The sequence below is a fragment of the Silene latifolia genome, chromosome 7 (genome assembly GCF_048544455.1).
Source record: "Silene latifolia isolate original U9 population chromosome 7, ASM4854445v1, whole genome shotgun sequence".
In the NCBI taxonomy this organism is placed as follows: domain Eukaryota; kingdom Viridiplantae; phylum Streptophyta; class Magnoliopsida; order Caryophyllales; family Caryophyllaceae; genus Silene; species Silene latifolia.
The window spans coordinates 121,660,667-121,683,583 of NC_133532.1; the positions used below are offsets into that span (position 1 = coordinate 121,660,667).

Here is a 22,917-nt window from a genome sequence, read left to right on the forward strand (position 1 = left end):
GACCCTTGATTGTTGTTGTTGTTCATCGGTGTCTTCTGATAAGAATTACCGCCGTTGCGGTTGCCTCCACTCGTAGCTCGACCTCCACGGTTTGGCCATGATCCCGCCGGTCTGTTTGCTCGCGAAGCTTTGCGCAGTCTCTGGAAAGATCCCGGTGCACTTGTGCACTCATGTCTCTTGTGGCCTACGCCACCACAACCGGCGAAAGCAGTCACTCCCACTGTTGCTCACACTTCCACGACCTCTCCCAAAGGATGCTCCAAAGACTAAACCCTAACCCGAAGAAAAACCCCTTAGATTGATTGTGGTTGCCTTTCTTGAAATTAGATTGGCCACCACCCTCGCTCTCCGACTTCCTCTTCTCTCCACCTAACCTCTCCTTAGCCATCTCCACTAGCCTCTCGGCTCTCCCGACCCTCTCATATGCTTCCTTCACATCGCAAGGACTCCCACGGGTAACTTATCCATGATTGTCGTGGTTAGCCCTCTCTCAAACCTCAAAGCAAGATTCTCCTCACTCAAACCCATGTCCTCAAGCATATCTAGATTTCTCATTGAACCGCTGTAGTACTCGGCCACGGACATCTCACTAGTCATCTTAAACTTGTCGAACTCTTCTCTCAACTTACTCCTCACATGTTCAGGCACGAACTCCTTCCTCACAGCCCTACGAAACTCCTCCCAAGGTATAGCAGGTAACCCCTGGTTGGTATATAACTCCTTGGCACTCACTTTCACCGAGTCCCACCACTTGCCGGCCTCCTCGGATAAAATGCAGCTTGATCCACCCTCATCTCATCAGGACAACGAACTAAATCTAGTATGTTCTCCATCTCCCTCAGCCAACTATCAAGGTGGTTAGGCTCCTCAACCCCCTTGTACTCCTTCGGGTTAAACCTCGCGATATAGAGGCTGACTTTAGCATGGTCAACCTCCTTCTCCTTACTCTTATCCTTGTCTTCATTCACTCTCTTCAGGGTCTCCGTAAGAGCGTCTTGGTGTTCCAACATCTTAACGATGTCATCCGTAGTCATAAGCTCAGCTCTCGCGTACAAGGCATTTCTCTTGGGCGGCATCTTGAAGCTATAGAAGAAAGGGATAAACATAAACACGCGTACTAAACTTCAAAACACGAACACGCGTTGCCCAGCACCTACTCGATCGAGTATCCAAACCCACTCGATCGAGTAACCGGCTACTCGATCGAGTGCCACTATGTACTCGATCGAGTACCCAAACTCCAGAACTAAACAGACCTTCTGATCTCTAACCCACTCGATCGAGTATCTAGGCTACTCGATCGAGTGACCCCCTACTCGATCGAGTACCCCTAGTTACTCGATCGAGTGCCCCAAAACTCGTTTCTGGACTCAAAATCGCCAAAAACCTACCCGATCGAGTTAGTCTCACTCGATCAAGTACCCCCCAATACGTACAAGCTACCCGCATGTTATTCGTATACTAACATGCCAACTTTATCAAACCTCATTATATTCTAACAAATAGGCTACGCATCTATTCTACTAATCAACAAAATCAATTTATCATGCTATTAAAGCCACATTATAAACATCCAACATGTTATCATTTCATTAACATGTTCACATATCATTTTCTTTCACATGCTCAACTTCCTATTTCAACACCAAACATTCAACACACTTCATCACTTTATTGCACAAGTTACTAAGCACATACATGACTCAAACACATTTTCCCCACGTGACCGGTTCAAAGTTGTAGGGCGACCCCTTGCGACTTTAGGACGTCTCCCAAGCCTTTGCACTAGCTCCTACAACTTTTACCCCGGGTTCATTTTAATTGACTCTCTACGTTCATTAAGTTCATTGGTTACAGGTTTCAGGACCACTTAGGTATGGAGACATCACCATCTCGGTTGCCCGAGGTATGATAATCAAACAACAGCGATAAAGAAACAACATTTATTATTAATCGTTTAATGAATGAATACAATCCTTGAAACCCAAACTGATAGTACGATACATAATTCCAAACTGTCTACTCAAACTGAAATGTAAATAAAAGCTAAACTACGAAATGAAGACTCTATCGTCATGTCGTGGCCATCCCGACTATCCCGTATCATCTCTATACCGCTCAATATCTCACCACCATCCCCGAATGGATCACCGCAGTTTTCAAAACAACACCGGTCGGTACTAATCACAATCAAAACAGAGATAACAACAATAAGACAAATGACAAATTTCCGCCACACACACACACACATCCACCCAACCGTCTCAATCACCGATCGTCCACTGGACCCGCCACGCCGATGGGGGACCGCAGCCGTTCCCACCTAAGCCCCGCTCATCGTACGAGCGATAACCCCGTCCATTAATGTGCACATCCCCTTTCGTGGCGGGTTCCACTAAGGGCGAAACTAGGGCGTGAGATCACTCCATAAGCGACCCCACTCAGCCGAGAACGCATCTCGAGAACCATCAACAACACAACCACAATCACAAACACAATTACAATCAACAAATCAATTAACTAACTACAAAGACATCACCAATATCCCATTATGGGACTAATACGAGTAGAAATCCTACCTGGAAAGCACACAAGCGACGGTATCTCTACAATTGTCTCAAAACGCCTCTTCTATGAACTCTCCTCCTAACATATACACATGAATACTACTATTCAATCACTTATTCATAAAAACCCCCAATTACTAAATTAGGGTTTCACTAACTCAACAAAACGTTATAAAAATTATGCTAGAAGCTTACCCTTGACGCAAGGAATCCAACGACACAAACTACGATGCAAACCGACCGTCTGATCTCCGGGAATTGTCAAGAACGCGATTAGGAAGAATGACCAACTGCTTTCTCTCTTAAACAGGTTTTAGGTTTTGGCAAAAGTGTTTTAGAATAAAGACGAATATGTTTATATACCTTAATCGCGTAATTAACAAAACCCGAGAAAAACCCCCGATAAACCGGACACTCGATCGAGTACCCAAGGTACTCGATCGAGAGTACCCTACTCGATCGAGTGCCCCAGCTACTCGATCGAGTGCCCAACAGGTCAGAAACTATTTTATTCTGCGACACACCCCTACTCGACAGAGTAAGGGCTACTCGATAGAGTACCCCCCCAAGACCATAAATACGGAGTATTACAATTGCTTTGAACAAATATTCGATAACGTGTTGGGCATGGAGAGGAGCTTTTTCGGATTTTGTTGTGTGAACAAAGGGAGAAATATGGGTAATATGTCTAAAAAGGGGAGAAAAGAGCAAGTCAACGCCGGAAAGTTGACTTTTTTTCGCCGGAAATGAATTTTTGGTAGTCTTTCGCAAAATGAAGAAATAAAAGGTAGTTGAAAGCCAAAAATAAAATGAAAGATAATTGTTCGCAAATGACCCTAAATAAAAGGTAGTTTCTGACAAAAAACCCAAAAATAAACGATCGAAATTTTAAAAGGATTCGACCCGTTCGATCCCTACCTTACTTGATTTCTTACACATAAAAAGTAAGGACACAACCAAGCCCGAGTTCTTACAAACCCGAAAACCTGAAATTTAAACACTCGCAGTCCCAATTGAAATTCAAGCAACCGTGAAGAAGATACTCGAAACCCCAAAAATGGCGGCATTTCTACCATTAGAACTCATCACAGAAATCCTCACTAAACTCCCTGTTAAATCCCTTCATCGTTTCAAATGTTTATCATCACATATTGACCTTTGTCTCCGAATAACTTTATAATAACACACCTGGAAATGGCCGGAAAAGACTCGACCCAGCCCGAGTTCTTGCAAACCCGAAAACCAGAAATTAAGTTGACCCAAACCCTACTTGATTGACTCATTTGCAAGGTGCCACTTTATCAATTGAAATTGAAGCAACAGTGAAGAAGAAACTCAAATCCCCAAAAATGGCGGCATTTCTACCATTAGAACTCATCACTGAAATCCTCACAAAACTCCCTGTTAAATCCCTTCATCGTTTCAAATGTGTCTCAAAATCATGGAATTCCATAATTACTTCCTCAAAATTCATCAAACAACATCTTCATCAAACCCTAATCGCTAACACCAACAACAAAATCATCATCATCTCTAACAACACCATCCTCTCCTCCGCCATATCCACTGTCAAACTCCGCTTAAATACCTCCCTCACTGTCCCTCTGGCGACACAATCGTAAGCGTCCATGGTGTCCTCCTCATTGTTGACTTCACTAAGCAAACTTTGTATTTATTCAACCCATCAAACAAAACGCAACGTTTAGTCCCTCCTGCTCCGTCTTATATGCCGGCTTGTGATGATTTTGCGATTGTCGAGGCGTTCGGGTTTGGGTATGATAGTGTTACGGATGATTACAAGGTTGTTAGGTTGGCTCAGTGGGAAATTTGCGGGTATTTCGATAGGGAGGCGTCTGTTTATAGTATGCGGAATGACTTTTGGGAATCTGTTAATGATGAGACGGTTTCATGTACTCTTCAGGAGATTAATGCTATTGCTGTTGATTCGACATTGTGGTTTGTCATGAGTTCGAGTGATTCGGAGAAGGTGTTTAAATGTTTTGATCTTAGGACTAATACGTTTTCGCTTGTCGATTTACCCGAGTTGGATCATAGTGGTAAGAGGTTTATGAGTTTGAGAAGTTTACGCGACTGTGTGTGCTTGCTTGTGAGTTACCGTAAGAAAAACCGTGTGTTTTTACACGCGGATGCGTGGGAAATGTGTTGGAATATAATAAGAACAAACTAACTAAGTTGGTTACAAGTTAGTTAGAAACCAACTAAGTCAGTTAGAAGTTTGTTATTCCCTATGTATAAGTCCTATATAAGGACAGAAATCACGTCATTGTAAAATTAACACTACAAGAAAAACTAAAACAGGCGACCGAAATGTGGCGACTGATCTATTTAGTCGCCAAATTGGCGACTGATTTTCAAATTGGCGATCAAATCGATCGCCAATTTGGCGATCTTTTTTTAAAAGGGAATAAAGCTTGCGTGACGAGAATTAAAATATGGCGATCGATTTATGTGTAGTCGCCAAATTGGCGACTGAAATTCAGTCGCCAAAATGAATTTCAGTCGCCAATTTTCTTAGTAGAAACCAGGCTGTCACTTTTTAAAAAAGGAATCTATTTGGCGACCGTGTTTTGAAAATTGGCGATCGATGTAGGAGTAGTCGCCAAATTTAGATCGAAAGGCGATCGCCAAATTGCTTTTCATCGCTAAATTTTTTTATAGAAAACAAAGACCTCTCTCCTGCTTTACTCTTTTCAAACAAAAAAAAAAAAAAAGAAGAGAGGAAAGCGGGCGAAACAGGCGACGACAACAACCACACAACCACACCACCACTTCCACCACCGTGACCACCGTTCTCATTGCCTCCATCACTCTCTTTAATTAGGTTAGTTTTTTTTTGTTTAATTTCAGTTTAATTTGTTTAATTTGTTAGATTAATTTGTAGTTAGTTTGATTAATTTGTGGTTAGTTTGTTAGATTTATTTGTAGTTAGTATGTTAGATTAATTTGTAGTTAGATTTAGTTTAATTTGTGTTTGAATTAAAAGGGAATGATTAAGGGGGTTTGTGTTTAGGTTTAGGGTTATGGGTGGGGGTGGAGGTCGGCCGTGGGTGGTGGCGGTGGGGGAAGGGTGGCGGTGGGTGGTGGCGGTGGGGGAAGGGAATTATTGTTATTATTATTAGTATTAGTATTAGTATTATTATTAGTATTTGTATTATTATTATTATTATTGTTATTATTATTATTATTATTATTATTATTATTATTATTATTATTATTACTAATTAAACCGCCTTATTATTATTAATGTTAAGCTAAGTGAAACCGTCCTTTGCATTAATGGAATTAGCTAAGTGGAACCGTCTTTTGGATTAAGAGAAATTATCTATTAGCTAAGTAGAACCTTCTTTAGGACTTGATTTTGATAAATTTAGTTTGATAATTCATGTTATTGATGAATTGAGGTAGAATAACCTTGTTATTTTTGTTTTTCTTTTCTCTTTTTCGGGGTTGTCACATGCTTGCTAGGCACCACCGTCTGTGTAGCATTTTGCTTCTTGTTTTCTTTTCATTTTTGCTTTTACTTGATTAGGTAACCTCTTCTTACCAGTTACTTTTTAAATTTACTAATTTTAGTTCAAATTATGTTACGGACTTTAGGATAGAAGCCTTTACTATGTGGTTGAATTGGGCTATTGATTGACTTAATTAATTTAGTACTTGATTGTGTTGTTGTTTGATTTGATGTTGACTTAGTACCCGTTCAAGAATTACTCATTAGGAGTAATTCTTGAATAGTCCCCATTTTGGGACTGTCTTTGTACGTTTCAAGTCATTTAGGTAGTAAACACGTACTTGTGATTTATTAATGAGGAATGAGTTTGGTGGCGATCCCTTTAATGTTCTCCGAATACATGTATATGTGTATTTGGAGAATCAAGGGAATTGCTTTGCCAATTCTTTCCTCATTAATAAATTACAAGTGTGTTTGCTAGTGACTTGAAACGTACATTGACGGGTTTAGGTTGGAGTGATAAGGACCCCATTCGAAGATGGATTACTTATTGACAATATTTATATATTGTTTTCATATGTTTATTGTATAATGTGGAGTATAATTTTAAAATTTTGTATTTAATATTATTGTTATTTTTTAAAAATGTTTAAATTTCTTTGGGGTCTTCTTTAGATTAAAATGAAGAGATTGGAACGTTCATGGATGTATGAAGGAAGATTAGACCATTCCAATAAGAAAAGACGTCCTACCGCTAGATTTATAAAGGGTGTTAGCGAGTTTATTGAATTTGCTAAACAACAAGATGAATATGACTTGGTAGACAAAAAACTTAGGTGCCCTTGTGCCAAATGCAAAAACCGAAATACCACTTGACATTGTAGTAGAAGAACATCTCATTATAAACGGGTTTAAGCCAAATTATTACAATTGGATTTCACATGGAGAAGCATATTCTCCAATTCATGAACAAACTCACACCCAACAAATACAAAATGATGAGAACCCATATAGAGAGATGGTTGTTGATGCTATGGATTCCACTATTTTTAATAGTGATGACCATACAACTATTTCTGAAGAACAACCGCCACACCCACAAGCAAAAGCCTTTCTTGACATGTTAAAAGCCTCAGAAAAACCCTTGTATGAAGGAAGCAGAATGACATTGTTACAAGCCGCTTCTAGGCTAATTACCTTGAAATGTGAGTTCAATATGCCATTTGTTGCTGTTGATGGCATTGCCTCGTTCCTTGAGGAATCTTTCCCCGATGATAATATCATGACCAAGTTTCTATACTACCAAAAAAGTAGTTAAAGGTCTTGATTACCACATGAAAAGATTGATGCATGTCCTGAAGGATGTATGCTATTTTGGAAAGATGATGCTTTGCTTGACAAATGTAAAGATTGTGGGGCGGATAGATATGAGACAAGTGAAGGAGATACAGTTTTGGTGTTGAAAAAAGGCAACGGTAGTAAGAGGGCCAAAAAGAGTAAGAAACCAATAGCATGTAACCAATTGTTTTACTTTCCTCTCGCACCAAGACTTCAAAGAATCTATGCCACCAAAAACATTGCCGAACAAATGAGATGGCACAAAGAAAACCCACGTGCTCCAGGGAAGATGAGTCATCCTAGTGATGGGGAAGAATGGAAACGATTTGATCGGATGTATCCCGATTTTGCCAAGGAACCCCGCAATGTACGACTTGGCTTGTGTGCGGATGGATTTGATCCTTTCGGTAATTTTGGGAGGAAGTATTCTTGTTGGCCCGTTATGGTCACACCATACAACTTACCACCTTGGTTATGTATGAAAAGACCATTTATCTTCTTGTCACTTATTGTTCCCGGACCAAAAAGCACGAAACGTAATTTGGATGTTTATTTACAACCATTGGTGGAGGAGTTGAAATATTTGTGGGAAGTTGGGGTGGAAACTTATGATGTGTCTAAAAACAAAATTTTCAACTTAAAGCTTCCCTTTTGTGGACAATAAATGATTTTCCCGCCTATGGTATGCTATCTGGGTGGACTACACAAGGACAAAAAGCATGTCCTTGTTGCATGGAGGAAAGTAAAGCATTTTGGCTTCCCAATAGCAAGAAAATAAGCTGGTTTGATTGTCATAGATGCTTCTTACGAGAGGGAAATCCACATAGGAAGAACAAGAAAGCTTTCACAAAAGGTAAAGAGGTGCTTGATGCCCCTCCGAAACGAGTGCCTGGGGATGAGATATGGAAGACGGTATGTGATTTACCATCCCCTATTGATGGTACCGAGGAAGAATTTAAAAAATTGAAAAAGCGAAAAAAACGGTTGGTTTAAAAGAAGCATTCTTTGGGACCTTTCTTATTGGAAGACAATGTTGATAAGACATAATTTGGATGTAATGCACATAGAAAAGAATTTCTTTGAGCAACTAATTGACATGATCATGGATGTAGAAGGTGAAAAATGTGATAGCATTGCTTCTAGAAAAGATTTGCAGAAATTTTGTCATCGTCCCAAATTACACATTCGCGGCGACAGGTCTAAGCCAACATCCATTTTCACTCTCGACAAAGCTAAGAGAAAAGTATTGTGTGAGTGGTTACAAAATTTGAAGTTTCTGATGGGTATGCATCGATTTTAGTCGATGTGTTGATCTTAAGAAGTCAAGTTGCAAGGCTTGAAAAGTCATGATTGTCATGTATTCATGGAGCGATTATTACCCGTTGCTTTGAAACACCTCGTGCCGACAAACGTTTGGAATGCAATTGTTGAGATTAGTCAATTCTTCCGAGATTTATGTGCCTCTTCAATATGTGTTGATGACATGATTAAATGCGGAAGAGCAAATACCACGATATATGTGTAAGCTTGAAATGATCTTTCCTCCTGCATTTTTAACTCCATGGAGCATCTACCGGTTCATTTGCCATATGAAGCCAAAGTTGGGGGACCCGTCCAATATAGGTGGATGTATCCATTTGAAAGGTAATTAAGATAATCTAGCTACTTTTAAATTAAAATTAATAATAATAACTAATCTATTTATTATATGTTAACTTTATTATTAATAAAACTCATCATTAACTTTTATAGGTTTCTTAATCATTTGAAGAAAAAAATTGGTAATAAAGTTAGGGTGGAAGGTTCTATATGCAATGCTTATTTAACGGAAGAGATTGCAAACTTTTGTTCTCTTTACTTTGAAAAACATATAGAAACCAAAGCAAAAAACTTGAATGTTGAGAAACCGGATGAAGTAGACGGAAGTTTACCCTAATTTTTTCAAACTCAAGATGATGAAGGGTGTTCATCAAAGGGGCAAACACGATATTTGGATGATAAAGAGTATAATCGTGCCCACCTTTACGTGCTATCTAATTGTGACCTCTTGGAGCCATACGAAACACAATTTGTTAATGATTTCATTCAGAGGAATCCTAATATAAGTAAGGATGATGTTTGGGACAAACATGAGGACCAATTTCCATCATGGTTTCAAAAACATGTAATTGAGTTGAATATTCAAGATGATTTGATAAGAAGTTTGGCTTTTGGTCCTTTAAAAATGGTAAGAACGTGGAATCGATACTCGGTTAATGGGTTTAATTTTCAAACATTCAACCACGGTAAAGGTAAGGCTAGGTGCAATTGGGGGGTTACTATTTCTTCTCTTGATGACAACGAATACTATGGTATAGTTGAAGATATCTTTGAAATTAGTTATAGTGGACGTGACCGAGCTTATAAAACTGTCTTATTCAAGGTTGATTTGGAAGGATAATTCATTTGGAATGAATGAGTACATGAACAATACAAGCTTGTAGAAGTGAATCGTACTAGAACATACTCTAAGTATGATCCATTTATACTTGCACATCAGGCTCATCAAGTGTATTTTGCTACTTATCCAAGCACAACAAATGATAGAAATCAAAATGCGTGGTGTGCAATCTTTAAGACAAAGGCACGGTCACAAGTTGATACAACTTTTTTCCAAGAAGAAAACGTTTCAAATGAAACGCTTTTGTCTCCACCCGATGAAATCAACTATGAACATGAGAATAAAGATGGTGAAGACATGGAAGAGGAAGAATTTTATGATGTGGAAGAGAGACTGCCAGGGGAGGATGAGGCGGAGGAGGAGGAGGAGAGAAGGGAAGAAGAGGAGGAGAGGAGGGGGGAAGATGAGGTGAGGAGGAGAAGGGAGGAGGAGAAAAGGAGGAAGGACGAGGGGTTTGGAGATGAAGATGATTATGATGATGATGATGATGATGATGATGATGATGACGATGAGGAAGAGGATGAGGTTGAGGACAAGGGGTTTGAAGATGAAGATGATTAAATTGGTATAATTTTGTATTCCTCAAGAGTAAATTATTAAAATTTAGAAGTCTGTATAATTTTCATTTATCATTATTTGTGTTAATTTTTATTTGTATTACTGCAGATGGCTGGAGCAGGTCGAGGTAGGAAGCGTGGAGGCGGCTCAGGAGGAGGACAGAGTACGCGTCCCGGAGCATGAGGAGGAGTTTGTGCGGGAGGATCTGATGCGGAGACGGACGGTGACGGTGAGAGAGACCGACGCTACCGACGAGACACCACGGGTGCCGATACGGTACACTTCGGATAATAAGATAATTCTTGAGCCGGCGGGATTATGGTAAGTTTTATTCTTTATTAGTCTACTATTTTGTTGTTTTTTTTTTTTTTTTTTTAAATAATAATTGTTTGTAATTTTACATGTTCAAAATAAATGCAGGTTTATGGACGATTCCGTGGTACGAGGTGTCACGAAAAGCACGAAGACTAATTTCGTGGGTCCAATTCCTACATCGTGGACACAAGCTTCTCCCCGCACAAAGAGATGCGTGGTTCAATAACTTTCGGGTATATATTTTCCGTATTTCTTTGTTTTAATAACCAAGGTTATACTTTTATAAATACTAATATGAAATTTTGTCGCTTTTTTTTGTAGCAAGCATATGCTTGGTCACCGTCTCAAGAACGGAATGTCCGTATCAGGTACGAGGAAGTCGGTACTCGACGATATCGGGACGTGATTTGGAAGGTAGTTAGGCGCCCAAAGGAACCAGAGCACATGAAAGGTATTTAATTAACTTGTTTTGTTATTTGTATTAATTAGTATATACTCTCTTATATTATAAATAATATCAGTAACTTATTAGTTATGATTTCATATGTGTAATTGCAGGTGACAAGTATGAAGGCTTAATAAAGCATACCAAAACTCCCGCTTTTCAGAAGAAGTCTAAGCAAGCATCCCTCAACAAAAGAGGAGGAAAGGAAGACGCCGTGAACGAGCCAACTCATTACGCGGGTTCACGATCGTTCTGGAATCGTATGTTGGGGGTAAGTTTGTCTATTATTTCACACTTTTTTTTTTTTTTTCAATACAACATGTTTATTTTATGTTAGATTTTTTGTTGATTTTCTAACATGTATGTTTTTTTTTTCATTCAGAGAGGAAAGAAGAAGTCACAGCCGATTGCGACGGTACCAGAACTGTTTCTGGACACGCATTCCAGGGTTGACCACAAAGGAGTTAGAACTTGGACTAAGCCAAAAGACAAGCAATTATATGTAAGTTTCCGTAACACTTAATTTTTGTTAATTTACTCTCTTTTAAAATGTCGTATATAAGGTGGTTACCATATTAACTTACAACCATTTGTTTAATATTGTAGGAAGCATTTGAACAAGAAAAAGCCGCCAATCCAGAAACTCCGGATAATGACATATGGTTTAAGTTGGTGGATGGCTTCAAGAAAGGGAACGTGTATGGTACCGGAAGTTCAACACCGGCTTTCTATGAAAAACGCGTAGGAGATCGACTTCAACAATTCCCAAAGAACACGTATCAACCGGGAATTATTAGTCAACTTCAAGGTCAAATAAAAGAGCGTGATGAACGTGATGCCAAACGTGATGAAGAAGATGCCAAACGTGATGAAGAATTGCGCCAAATGAAGGAAAGAATGGCAATGTTTGAGACTTGGTGGCAAGGTTGTAACCCCGGACCTAGACCCAACTACGATCCAAATAATCCGCATGGTCCACAAGGGGGGAGTGGAGCCGGTGTTGGCTTCCAAGTATGATGATTTTAGCATGTAAGCTTGTAAAACTTGAACACTTTAGACTTGAACATTTAGAATAGCTTAGCTTGTAAAACTTTCATTTTCAATATATGAAATGAAGTTTGAGAAATTGGGAGGTGTTGGGTTGAAATGTATGGTGTTGTGTGTTGAAATTTGGGATGTATGGTGTTGTGGAACATCGGTTTGTATGCAAGTTGTAAATATTTGGCTAGCAATGAAAACGAAAAAAACCACCAAAACTTACATAGCTTTGGCGATCGATTTGTGTTTTAGCGACGAAAGCGATCGCCAAATTGGCGATCGATTGACAAGGTAGTCGCCAATTTGGCGGCCGATTGACAAGGTAGTCGCCAATTTGGCGATCGCTTTTCACGCTAAAACACAAATTAGTCGCCAAATTTGGTCAGCCAAACTGGCTACGTCACCCAAAAAAGGCGACTGAAAAAGCATTTGGCGACTGCTAATCAGTCGCCAATTTGGCGACTACCTTTAATCAGTCACCAAATTGGCGACTACCCTATCAGTCGCCATTTTTGACATTTGGCGACTGATTTGTCAGTCGCCAAATTTGGCGACCGACTTTAGTCGCCAAAGCTAGAAAAGGCGACTAAGGTCCGCGACTGACCTTTGGCGACTGATTTCAGTCGCCAAATTGATTTTGGCGACTGATTTCAGTCGCCAATTTCAGTCGCCTGTTTTAATTCTTTTTGTAGTGTAATTCATTCAATACAATTTACATATTACTCTTTTATAATTCTCTCTCTTATATCTCTTATTCTCTCTCTCTCGTGTTCTTACTCATCTTCATCTTCATCAAAGACTTCATCACCATGAACTTCTTAATAGTTCTTCATGGTATCAGAGCAGGATCAAATTTTTGATCCTGTTTCTGCTTGTTCTTTTCATTTTTCCGCTGCAATTTCAAGTTTTCTTTTAATTCAGTTCATTGTTTCTTCATCAAATTAATTCTCACAAAAATGACAAATCAAGAAAACGTAGAAAATTCTGAGATCGATGTAAACAATCCTCACTATATTCACTCAACTGATCTCACAGGAGTGAAGCTTGTTAATACGCCTTTTGATGGGACGAATTTCGCAAACTGGAGAAGATCAATGCTCATTGCACTCTCTGCCAAAAACAAAATTGGGTTCATTGATGGGAGTGTTACCAGACCTCCTGCAACTGCTGCAACAGCCAGAAATTGGCAACGTTGTAACGACATAGTATTTTCTTGGCTCATTAATTCAGTTTCTCCAGAAATTGGGGATTCTATTCTCTACAGTGCTACTGCGCAAGATGCTTGGGAAGAACTTGAAGAAAGATTCAGTCAATCCAATGGTGCACAACTCTATGGGGTTCATAAGAAGTTATCTGATTTTTCACAAGGAAATGATAGTATTGGTACTTACTATACCAAGCTCAAATCAATTTGGGATGAGATTAATGGTATTGGAATGAATCCTAAATGCAGCTGCAATTGTAATTGTGGGGCAAAGGAAAAACAATTGAAGTTTCAGGAAGACAAGAAAGCTGTTGAATTTCTGATGGGCTTAAACGAGTCTTATGCTGTGGTAAGAGGCACAATCTTGATGCAAAATCCTCTACCTAAAGTAGCAGTCATCTACAACAACTTGTTACAAGAGGAAAGGCAAAGAGAGATACATAATACTGTCAATGTTCAAGCAGATTCTGCGGCTATGATGAGCAAGAATGTAGGATACAAAGGAAATTCTTACAACAACAATAACAAGCCATTTTATAGTTCTGGTAACAATCGTGGAAACTACAACAACAATTTCAGAAGCAACAACAACAATCACAGGACAAATAACTCTCATATCTCAGGGAATGGTTTCACTCACAATACCAACAACATTCATTCTACTGGCAGAGGTCAGGGGAATTACAAAGGCAAGGCACCTGTAGAGAATGAACCTGAGAAGCCTAAGTTCTGTGTCTACTGCAAAAGGAACAATCATAACGTGGACAGTTGTTTTCATCTAATCAACAGAAACAGAAGAATTGCTGGTAATGTGTTCAACAGTCAAGATCTTGGTACATCTTCTGCAGCTAGTGGTTTTTCAGAAGAACAGCTGGATGATGATGGTTTTGATGTTGCTGAAATTCAAGCCACTGCTGCAAACTTTGCTGGTAACATCTATTCTAAACCTCAAACTTCTGTTTATCTCAATTCTTGGATTTTAGATAGTGGTGCAAGTGATCATTTTTGTTCTAATAAGGCACTTTTCTGTGAATCTCATGCTATATCCAAACCATACACTGTGTCTTTGCCTAATGGTCATGTTGTTACTATTGATACCATAGGTACTGTGCAGATAAGTTCGAATTTCTTCTTGAAAAATGTGCTATATGTTCCTAGTTTTAAGTTTAATCTCTTGTCTATTAGTAAATTAGCAAAGCAGTTAGGCACTAAGATTAGCTTCACACATGATGTTTGTTATTTGCAGGACTATTCCAAGAAGCCCTTGGTCCTTGGTAGGAATTATCATGACTTGTACTTGCTGCACTCAGATTTAACTAAGCAATCAACTAGTAGATTTGATAAACATTCTGTTAACTTCAGTTCTGATGTAATAAATATTTCTTGTAACATCTGGCACACCAGATTAGGCCATTTACCAGTTTACAAAATGAGACAATTGCATTTGTGTACTGATTTCTCTGTATATGAAAAGGATTTATCCATTTGTTCTACATGTGCTAAGGCCAGACAACACAGAATGTCTTTTCCTCTTAGTTCTTCTTTTTCTTTAGTTGCTTTTGAACTGATACACATTGATCTCTGGGGACCATATCACACCCAGACTTACAATGGATACAAGTATTTTTTAACCATTGTTGATGATTTTACAAGGTGCACTTGGACACACCTCTTAACCTGCAAGAGTAATGCTTTCTCCTTTATTAAAGCCTTTCTAAAGATGGTTGAAGTACGGTTTAATAAAAGAGTTAAAATAATCGATCCGACAATGCTCTTGAATTAGGGAGTAGTACTCTCATTGCTCAATATTTTGTTGATAATGGAATAATTCATCAAACTTCATGCATACACACCCCTCAACAGAATGGAGTAGTGGAAAGGAAACATAAACATTTGTTAGAAACTGCTAGAGCTTTGAAAATTCAATCTAATTTACCCACCAAGTATTGGGGTGAGTGTATTCTAACTAGTACTTATATCATTAACAGAATCCCAACTAGGTTACTTCAAAATATGTCTCCTTATCGATTTACTTTTTGGTAAGGCACCTGATTTATCTCACATGAGAAGCTTTGGTTGTCTTGCTTATGCATCAACACCTAAACTTGGTAGAGACAAGTTTGCACCTAGAGCTACACCTTGTGTCTTTATTGGTTATCCTTTTGGAAAGAAGGCCTATAAATTATTGAACATGGAAAACAAGTCTATAATTGTATCCAGAGATGTGGTATTTCATGAAACAGTTTTTCCATATATTTCTGACAAACCAGGTTCTTTTATGCCTGTACCTGTTTCTGATGAATTTGTGCCAACTGTTTCTCCATCTGTTACTCAACCACATAACAACACAGAGGTCATTCAACCTCATACCAGTAATATGCATACAGACTTGACTTCTGGTGGTTCAAATCCTGATTCTGTCCACCAAAATGTTTCTTCTACAACTGTTGGCCCTGTTAGACAGTCCACTAGAACATCCAGGGTTCCCTCTTATTTGCACGATTATGTTTGTTCAAAGAAAAATGCTAACTCATCATGCTATTCTTCCCGCTGAATCTTTGTAACACTTTGACATCAACTTATACAAATGTTGATGTTTCTTCTTGTTATTCTTCATTACTACTAACTTTTCCTTGAGTGTAAGTAGTCATGTACCAATGCAAGAGCCTAACACATATAAAGAAGCTTCTATTTACCCTGAATGGCAAGAAGCTATCAAAGCTGAATTTCAAGCATTGGAAGCCAACCATACTTGGACCATTGTTCCATTGCCACCAAATAAGAAATCAATTTCATGTAAATGGGTTTTCAAAATCAAACACAAAGCTGATGGTAGTATAGAAAGGTACAAAGCGCGTTTGGTGGTTAAGGGATATACACAAAAAGAGGGCATTGATTATACTGAGACTTTCTCTCCTGTTGTCAAAATGACAACAATAAGGAGTCTCATTGCTATAGCTGTTAAGAAAGGATGGGTAATGTCTCAACTAGATGTCAATAACGCATTTTTGCATGGGGACCTAGATGAAGAAGTTTATATGAGCATTCCTCCTGGTTTGAATGTTCAAGACAAGCGTCTTGTTTGCAAGCTACAGAAATCCTTATATGGATTAAAACAGGCATCCAGACAATGGAATGCCAAATTGAGCCACTTCTTAAGAACAAGGGGGTATAAGCAGTCCCTTAATGATTACTCTTTATTCAAAAAGAAGCAAAATGGAAAAGTTGTGTTCATAGCAGTCTATGTAGATGATATATTACTGGTTGGTGATGATGTTCACGAGATCAATAAATTAAAGCAATACTTGGACAATACATTCAAGATCAAGGATTTGGGCACAATCAATTATTTCCTTGGAATGGAATTTACTTCTCTGCCTACTGGTCTAGCTATTACTCAATCTAAGTTTGCAAGAGAACTCATAGCAGAGTTTGGGGGTGAGAATTTCAGAATCCGCGGTTCTCCTCCGGACAAGACTCTCAAGCTTGATCCCACCACAGGAGAATTAATTGATAATCCTAGCGAATACCGTAGGCTAGTAGGGAAGATGAACTACTTAGTCAACACACGTCCTGATATTGCATTTGCCATACAGCTTTTAAGCCAATTTATGTCAGCACCACGAACTCAACATTGGACTGCTGCTATTCATGTTCTGAAGTATGTAGCCAGAGATCCTGCTCAAGGTATTTTGTTAAACAAGACACAATCCTTTGCTCTTGAAGGATTCTGACTCAGATTGGGCAGCTTGCCCACATACTAGAAGGTCGGTTAGTGGATTTACGTATTTATGGGAGGAAGCTTATTGTCCTGGAAATCTAAGAAGCAACAAACACTCTCCTTGTCGTCTGCAGAGGCAGAGTATAGATCTTTGAGACGTCTTACAGCTGAGTTAGCATGGCTTAGCAGGCTCCTTGCTGAACTAGAAGTACACGATATCACTCCTATACTCCAAATGCGACGGTGACCAAGCCGCCATACACATTGCCAAGAACCCAGTGTTCCATGAGAGAACCAAACACATAGATTTGGATTGCCACTTTGTTCGGGAAAAGCTGCTAGAAGGGTTGGTTAGTCTGTCATATATTCCTACTCAATTTCAACCAGCAGACATTCTAACTAAGGCACTTGGAGGTCCTCAACATGCAGTTCTTCGTGACAAGTTGGGGATGCTACCACACCCTCCAACTTGAGGGGGGGTGTTGGAATATAATAAGAACAAACTAACTAAGTTGGTTACAAGTTAGTTAGAAACCAACTAAGTCAGTTAGAAGTTTGTTATTCCCTATGTATAAGTCCTATATAAGGACAGAAATCACGTCATTGTAAAATTAATTCATTCAATACAATTTACATATTACTCTTTTATAATTCTCTCTCTTATATCTCTTATTCTCTCTCTCTCGTGTTCTTACTCATCTTCATCTTCATCAAAGACTTCATCACCATGAACTTCTTAATAGTTCTTCAAAATGAATGAGTATAAGTGGGTTAAGCTGTTTAGGATTCGAAAGAATGAAATTCGTAAGCATTTTAATATGTATCTTAGGCTTGTTACTTACTCGGAAGATATGAAGAGTGTGTTGATTGAGATTGATGGTATTTGGTATGGTTGGTATGATTTGGTGACTAAAAGGATCGAGAGAGTTCCGGTTCAAGGGTTGAGAGCTGAGGATTCGCCTTATGGGGCTTTTACCTATGTGGAGAGCCTTGTTTCGATTGTGAATAACAAGTATAATAAAAACTACTCCGTATATTTCTAGCTATTATGTTTCCCTCATTGTCAGTCTTATGTTTCTAGGTTTTCATGACTCTTATGTGTGTGTTTGGTTGTTAAGTTTGTTTATATCAAATAGTTGGCTGGCTTATTACTTCGGAATATGATGGAATAGAGCGAAAGTAAGTTAAATAGCTTAAGCTCTTTATGCTTCCTATATTATAGAGTAGCACACTGTCGATACATTTTAATCCCGAGTATGTTTCATCATGGATCATTTGGAAACTCTCCCTATTTGGTTTTACATAGGGTTAATGCTACAAACATTGAGGCACGGAGATAATACACCGTACAATACGTAGCTTAATTGACACAATGGACAGCTGATTACTTCTTAATAGTTACCCTTACTCGGAGTAGAAATTTATCGTTGGCTGAATAATGTAGACCTTGTGCTATTGTGCTACTAGAGTTTGCTGTTACTAGATCTTAATTAGTTGTGTAATTCTAATAGCTTTGATTGATGCATTTCTCCTGGCTTTTATTAGACATTGATATGATCTTGAAAGTCGATGTTTATGCGTACATTAACCCCCTAAATGTTGTCCTTTATTACCTCAGGAACGATTTTCTGTCTTCGGGATTCAAGCTTAAGCTCTGACAACTGAAGGAACTTGAGAACTATGTTAGGTAATTAGCAATATACTCTTTTCCTCCATCTTTTCTCAGTATTTAATGATAAGAAACAAAATATCTAGGGGAGTATAAGCGCATTGTCTCTCGTATTATACCAACAGCTCTGGCCAGAGTGGCCTCTGTATACTGTAATATTAGTTGAGACAGTATTAGATTTGAGCTTAACAGTCGTCAAAAATCATGTGTTCTTATCAACTTAACTGAGTTTGAAGTTCCACATTCTTGCCTAAATGTCACTGAATTAAAACAATCTAATTGGTTTTAGCCCGTCGTTTGTAATCTGCAGGGCTTTGAGGTAACTACTCTGTTTTCTAGGGGTCGTGACTTGTGGAGCATGTAAGAACTAAGAACAGTGCTGCGTACACTTATTAGCGGGTGATTGCACTTGGGCTACGATGGGGCTACATCTTTTGCTATGTCAGGTGTTAATTTTATTTAGTCGCTTTTTGTATTGAAAGAACTCCGTAACCTGTAATTCACTTAGCTGCATTGCCTAATGGTGTAGTATGATCTTGATGGTAGACAATTAGTCATATGCATCCATCGATCAATATCTGTGGTTTCTGGTTGTTTATTATGCTTGTGAAAGAATACTTGTTGTGCCGCACTAATTACAAGTTTTCAGTAGGATTATCCGGCTTATTCATCCCCTTTTTTGCTTTGCATAATACATGATTTTCCAAATCCAACCTCGGTCCTAAAGGTGTCATTGTGCCGCACAATAGTTGTTGCATGCCTTTAAATATACACACTTATAGAAGTATGTCGTGCCCAGATTTACTCTGGAGGTTTTGCGCATGACATATCAGCCTCGGAATAATCTAAACGAGCACATTTTCTACGACCTTAGCATGCACGCAGCAAATAGAGAATGTGCCATCAGTATATGTGCCCCCAAGAATATGTGCCATCAGTATATCCTAATAAATGGAAAAGCTCCTAGATTTTGTTCTATTTTTTTTTTTTTTGAAAAAAGATGTACTCACTTTTGTTCAACGATGTCTAGGGGTAAATTAGTATTTGACTCGAGTGGTGTGGAATATTTGTTGTAAGGATATGCTAATTGTAGTGCTCTGGTTTTCTTCCGATTGCATGTATATATACACAAACAAGTTTATTCACAAAAATCACGGTTAAATGCATGGATGCATAACTGGGTAGAATCACCTTTGGCATGCAACTAATAAACTGTAAGTGATATATTTGTCACAATCGAGAAATGAGGTCCATGCCAAAGGAGATTTGCCCGGTAATTCCACCATGCAAACTTATGTTACACTCTAATTAATTTGTTCCATTCTTCAAATTTTAATTATATTGTGCATTCACTTATGGAGATAGTTGCATACTTGCATTGTCATTTGTTATAGGAGTGTAAGTCTTTGTTTCTGTATTATATAAATGACTTTTTTTTTTTCGTCGTAAAATTATTTCCCCCTTGTATGCTCGACAGTCGTATTATATGAGATGGGCTTAAAAAGAAGAGTAGTTCAACATGCTAAAAATTAACATTGGAAAGTTTTGTGTGTTTTTGTAGAATGTAATTTTGGAATGACAATTTGATATTTCATAATGGCGGTGGTAACAATTGAGATGAGAGCCGCTCAACCTATATATGTATATTGTCATTATAGGATATTGATCTACCAGAGTAATTTGTGTTGTGTTACTCAGACACGCCGTCCGACACGTGTCGGCTTGTCGGACACGGCTATTTGGGGTGAATTTTCCTGTTTTGTGGTCTAAATTAAAGTGTCGTGTCGGACACCGACACGTGTCTCGACACGCGACATAACAAGTTAATCGAAGTGTCGGAGTAACATTGATTTGTGTCCATGTATTGTTAGTTTTATTCAGAGCCTGAGTGCTCGACCACTTAACAGCATCGGTATGACGAAACTGGATAGCTAGATTGATCCGATAGCCCTAAATTTGCTGGACCTGTGGTGCATACTGGACTGAATTTTAATACTTATTTTTTTTTTTTTTTTTGAGGGTTTTAATACTTATTTTTTGGATACGCACAAGTCTTACAGTGCTTTAATTTCATTCACTTTTGTTCTTTTTGGTTTCGGAATCGACTTCTATATAATGCTTTTGCATGCACCTTTCATTCATGGAAATGACTTAAATTAACATGGCGGATTAGTGGTGGTTTTGAAAATGTGGCAACGTTAGAGCTTAATGGTTACTGGTTTTTCAATAGTGATCATATTTAACTGTAAAATGGTTATAAAATCCCGTCTTATTATTTCAGATCAAAAAGGCAAGTCTGAAGCAAGACGCACTAGTATGTTTATGGTCATTATAGGATATTGATCTAACAGAGTAATTAACATGGTGGATTAGTGGTGGTCTTGAAAACGTGGAAATGATGCTCAAACTTGTTTTTATCGTCGTAAATTACTTAATTTTTGTTCACTTTTGTTCTTTTTGTTTTCGGAACCGACTTCTATATGATTCTTTTGCGTGTACCTTTCATTCATGGAAAGAGGTAAATTAACATAGTGGATTAGTGGTGGTCTCGACAATGTGGTGATGCGCGGGTGGAATGAGGTGGTTTTGCAATGGAGACCATGAAGTTGTGATGTCTTGTGCCATTGGGGTAACACAAATGGTAGCAATAGTGAATGCTATATGAATATTTATTTGTTTTTTATTTTTGTAAATCTTATGTTTTAAATTCATCAGTATTTTTTTCAGCACCAACATTGATTTTATTTTGAAGGAATAGAGTAAGGCCCTGTTCTTTTGGACTGAAACTTATCTGATCTGAACTGAACTGGACTTATAGGATCTGAACTGAACTTAACTTATAGGATCTGAACTGAACTTAAATTAAGTGAGGTATAGGATCTGAACTGAACTTATAGGATCTCGAATCGAATCGAATCAAACTTATAGGATCTCGAATCAACTTATAAGATCTCGAATCGAATCAACTTATAGGATTTGAATCGAATCAACTTATAGGATCTCGAATCAATCGAATCAACTTATAGGATCTCAAGTGAACTTATATTAAGTGACTTCAAGTCAAAAATGCGCTAAAAGTGAATGCATAAGCGGTCTAGACTTGGTAAATGGGTCAACAGGATTGTATGCGTGTTAGTTTGGTTCGTAAGTATCCTGGTCCGGTCAAGTCATTTTGGGGCTCGAGCCCATGTGGGTGCCGAGGGATAATGAGTAATTTTGACAAAATTTGTAAATGGGTTAACCGGGTTCTATGCATGTTAATTCGGTTTGTAACCTCGTAAGTCGTAAGTATGCAGTATCCTGGTCCAGTCAAGTCGTTTTGGGGTTCGAGCTAATGTGGGTGCCCAATTTAGCCAGGGATAGTGACCAGTGAGTAGTTTTGACAAAATTTGACATTTCGACGTGTAATGATGGAATAGTCAAAGCTTAGGTTTTAGGCTTTTAGCCTATGAGCTCTACCTAGAAAGCTTTGTCATGAGGTCATCTCAACTCTACTTCATTGTAGGGGTGATGTACTGATGCTCGTTTCCAATTGTAATTAATTTTCTACTTTCCTTAATTTAATTCATTAATTTTTGCTTATAAACGAATATATCCGTTTATACTAAAAACGGCAAATAAATTTGAAAGTGGTAACATTTTTTTGCCACCATTGCCCACCACCCTACTTGTTCTTGTCATTCTAATATGAATATGGTATTGTATTTGGCCCAGTCATTAGTTATAGACGGATATGTGCCGTCTATAATAAGATTTTGTGAATTTAATTACAGTATTGTTTTAGTGTTTCAAATTTTCAATGAGCCGAAAATGATCTAATCTAAATTAACTCGATCCGTTTGACCTAAATAATCGACTAACATACGATTCTGATCAGAAATCAAATAACTCGACTAGACCCGAGCTAAGCTGACAATGCGACACACCCGACCCGGAATGGCCTGTTACAGACTAGAAATCTGAAATAACTCGACTAGACCCGAGCTAAGCTGACAATGCGACACACCCGACCCGACCGAATGGCCTGTTTGCAGGTCTACTCTTGAGTCTATGTCAGGTATTTTTCCACTAGTGTTGTCAAAAGCTATTGAAAAAACGTAAAATTTACCCAGTAGTGTGGGAAACTTCTCAATCAGGACTAGTAAATTTC

The 22,917-nt window shown here is 38.4% G+C and overlaps 3 protein-coding genes across 3 annotated transcripts in view; all 3 read left to right on the forward strand.

Moving 5' to 3' along the window:
* LOC141592850 (F-box protein CPR1-like) overlaps positions 1-19,641 on the forward strand; it is a 40,224-nt gene extending 20,583 nt beyond the window's left edge. The window contains exons 2-3 of the mRNA XM_074413718.1: positions 18,717-18,785; positions 19,078-19,641. Coding sequence (XP_074269819.1) covers positions 18,717-18,756 — 40 coding nt within the window. The 3' untranslated portion in view covers positions 18,757-18,785; positions 19,078-19,641. The remainder of the gene's footprint in view (positions 1-18,716; positions 18,786-19,077) is intronic.
* Positions 10,897-13,118, forward strand: LOC141593137 (uncharacterized). The gene is made up of 6 exons (XM_074414092.1): positions 10,897-10,923; positions 11,012-11,141; positions 11,249-11,406; positions 11,518-11,637; positions 11,742-11,967; positions 13,015-13,118. Exons 2-6 carry the CDS (start codon positions 11,135-11,137, stop codon positions 13,116-13,118), a joined length of 615 nt encoding a protein of 204 aa, XP_074270193.1. The 5' UTR covers positions 10,897-10,923; positions 11,012-11,134.
* On the forward strand, positions 13,130-14,870 carry LOC141593138 (uncharacterized). The gene is made up of 2 exons (XM_074414093.1): positions 13,130-14,306; positions 14,624-14,870. Exons 1-2 carry the CDS (start codon positions 13,130-13,132, stop codon positions 14,653-14,655), a joined length of 1,209 nt encoding a protein of 402 aa, XP_074270194.1. The 3' UTR covers positions 14,656-14,870.
* Positions 19,642-22,917: the final 3,276 nt, after the last annotated feature.